General features: G+C 55.8%; 1 protein-coding gene across 1 annotated transcript; it reads left to right on the forward strand.

Annotated features, from left to right (window-relative positions):
• The first annotated feature begins 696 nt into the window (after positions 1-696).
• Positions 697-1,857, forward strand: TMEM229A (transmembrane protein 229A). The gene has a single exon (XM_062195253.1). It carries the CDS (start codon positions 697-699, stop codon positions 1,855-1,857), a length of 1,161 nt encoding a protein of 386 aa, XP_062051237.1.
• The last annotated feature ends 1,466 nt before the right edge of the window (positions 1,858-3,323 follow it).

Consider the following 3,323-nt stretch of genomic DNA (forward strand, 5'->3'; position numbering starts at 1 on the left):
GGCCAGCCCCGGCCCTGGTTTCCCAGACGCAGGGAATGCCCAACCCGCTGCCACGGCTAACAGGTGTTTCTCCGCTCCCCGCCTCCCCGCGGCCAGCGGCCCCCGCACGGCCGGCGGCGGGGCGCTGAGAAGCAGCAGGGTCCGGCCCCCCAGAGCAGACCTTCCGGCGACTCGGCGAGGAAGGCTGGGGCGGGGAGGGGACCAGTGAGGACGGGCGAGGTCGAGACGGGCGGAGAGGGGCATGGGCAGGGCCGGGGGCAGGGCCGTCGCTGCTGGCATTACGCTGCCAGAGCCTGCGGCAGAAGCGGCGAGGCTGAGCCGCCCAGGGGATGGGGCTGGTACCAGCCTCTGCCTTTCCCCTCGCAGCCCCGGCGCCGCCTCCCCTCGCCTGTCCGCGGCGCCCGCTAGGCCGCGCAGGGTGAGCGCGGGCGCCGGCCCGCGGCACCTGGCCGGGACTGGAAGGGAGGACGCAGCGGGGCCACGGCGTGGGGACTCCGCCAGCCGGGCGGCCCGCGCGTCCCCGGAACGCACCACGTCCTGCTGCCGCCAAAGCGCGGCGGAGACGGAGCTTCCTGCACGACCCCCGGGGGCCGGCAGCGGCCGGGAGGCGGCGCGGGGCTCGGCCTGTCGGCCCCGCAGCTCCACGCTACCGGAGGTGAGGACGCGGGCTCGGGAGGCCCGGGAGCGTCGGAGTCCATGGCAGGCAGCGATGTGGACAGCGAAGGGCCGGCTCGGAGGGGCGGCGCGCCGCGGCGTCCGGGAGCCCCCAGCGGGCCAAGGGGCGAGGCGGCCGCCGGCTGCCCGGAGCCGCTGTCCACTGCTGAAGCGCTGCCCGCCTGGATGCGCCTCTACTTCTACGGCATGCACGGCATCACCCTGGACGTGCTGCTGTCTTCGGCGCGGCGCTTCGCTCGCAGCCCCGACCTGCGGATGCTCGGCTTCTCCTCGCCCTACCGCTGCCTCTTGCACTCGCTCACGCACTTCGCCCTGGAGAAGGTCTACCTGCAGCAGCCGCGCTGCCCCAGCGCCTTCGTCTTCAATTTCCTCCTCTACCCCTCGGCCCACGTGGGGCTGCAGACCCTGGCGGGCCAGGCGCTGCTGCTGAGCCTGGGCGGCGGGCCGGGGGGCGCGGCGGCTCCGGGGGCGCTGGAGCTGGCGCTGCAGTACGTGCTGGCGCTCTACCACTGCCAAGTGTTCCTCAAGCGTTTCTTGCGCTTGCGGTACGGGCGGCAGCGGCGGCGCCAGCAGCAGCCACAGCCACGGAAGGGCGCGCTCCCCGCCGCCCCCGGCGCCCGGGCCCCTGCTGCAGCCGCTGGCCGGCGGCCACCGACCCGAGGGCCCCCGGGTGCGGGAGGCGGCCCCCGCCAGGGGCTGCCGGACCCGCTCCGCTTTCTGTTCTTCGGAATGCACGGCTTTCTGGATGAGATCTTCTTCACCTTCTTCTTCAACGTGCTGGGGCAGGGGGACAGGGCGACCACCGGCCACACGTCGCTCTGGTCCTTCCTCATGTACGGCAGCTGCAGTTTCGTGGTGGAGAAGCTCTACTTCTACCTCTGCTACAGCCGCGGCTGGGGCACGTGGAAGCGGGTGCCCATCTACGTGATCTTCATCTACGCGTGGGAGCTGTCCTGGGGGCTGGGGCTTCGCATGTGCGGGGCTTGTTCTTGGGACTACTCTCACTACCCACTCAACTTCATGGGCCTCATCACTCTGATGTATTTGCCTGGTTGGATATTCCTTAGTGTGTACCAGGACCTGCTTTCCAACGTGTTGTGGCGGGTGCAGTACGTCCCAGCTGAGACACCACCTCCCACCCCGACCCCCCAAAAAAGAAACGCACTGGATTCTCGAGACTGAATGTGATTTATTTTTACACTTTTAAAACAGAGTGGTATTTTTAGTCTTTTAATTTTTATACACTTTACTAAACTTCCAGTGTTGTATTCGACCTTTTCGTTTTTCTACTTGAGACCTATCTATAATACAATATTTTGAAGTATTACTCGAAAAAATAACCCAAAGTACTTAACTCATCAATATTATAAAACCTTTAAAAGCCCAAACAGCAAAACCATTATACCTTAACATCAGAAAACTGTACTATTCACATATCTGGATGTAGATGGATGATAAGTAATTCTCTGGCTCTTTTTTTAAAATAAGGCAATTGTTAAAGACCAGTGTGGCTTCTTGTTTACAAAATTTAGAGAAATTTTCGTATCTACTGATTTACCATTTAATCCAGTTTTATTTTAATTCCTCACCATATTACCAGTGGTTGCTGAAATGCAATGTCTTGTTCTGCTGAAACTAGTTAGTAGCTCTTAAAGTGCCTCCTCTAATACACAAGTGAAAAGAAGCTGACAGATGAGAAGATATCCTGCCAATAGATTTTTTAAGTGAGAAATCTCTTCTAGCAACTCAGGTGACACTGTGTTAAGATGTTCAATCTCGATCCCAGAAATGATTGCTTTCCGATATTGGTTAGTCTTAAGCAGGAAGTGTGTTCATGTTGATCAGATCCTGAGTTATCCGTAACTGTAAACATTAATTACTGTACTATGATGTGAAATGTGCACCCTGCATATCCAAGGGCCAAGTGATGTTATACCACCTTCAGCAGTGTTCTAACCCTAAACCTTTTCTACACAGGGCTTCAAGCATATAAACAGTAGGTTGGAATAAAGTGAAACTGAATGTTCATTCTGATTAGATTAGGCCTCATTGATTTCTGTGGATACAAAAATAAATGTTCAGGGAATTTCTGCAGTGACTCACTTGTAAACATTTCTGTGTTTCTTTCCAGGCCCAGAGCTCTTGAGCCAGGCCTGATGTGGTCATGTACATTATAAATCAGTGATAGCTTTTTGGTGACTTACTAACATCTGGAAGCTCCAAAGTTAAATGAGATCATGGACACCATTTTAAGAAATCAAATCTTATAAATTAGTAATGTATTTTGAGGTGGTTTGGAGTTTTTGCTATATTTAGGACAGATAGGTGAATTATGTGCAGTTTACCCAAGGATGACTAATACCTATCTCAGTTTTCATTACAAAGATAAATAGGAAAACAATGTATGTTTTCATTGCTTTACTTTACTGTATTAAAAGACAGGGAGACAGAGAAATAGAGAAGGAGAGAGAGATCGCATCTACTGTTCACTCCTCAGGTGGCAGCTGGTGGCAGGTGGTGTGAGAGCTGGAAGCCAGGAACTGAATCCAGATTTTCCACTTGGATGATAGGAACCCAATTACTTAAGCCACCACCGATGCCTCCTTGGGCTGCAGGAAGCTAGAATCAGGAGTTGAGCCAGAAATCAA

Source organism: Lepus europaeus, chromosome 1, assembly GCF_033115175.1.
Source record: "Lepus europaeus isolate LE1 chromosome 1, mLepTim1.pri, whole genome shotgun sequence".
Classification (NCBI taxonomy): domain Eukaryota; kingdom Metazoa; phylum Chordata; class Mammalia; order Lagomorpha; family Leporidae; genus Lepus; species Lepus europaeus.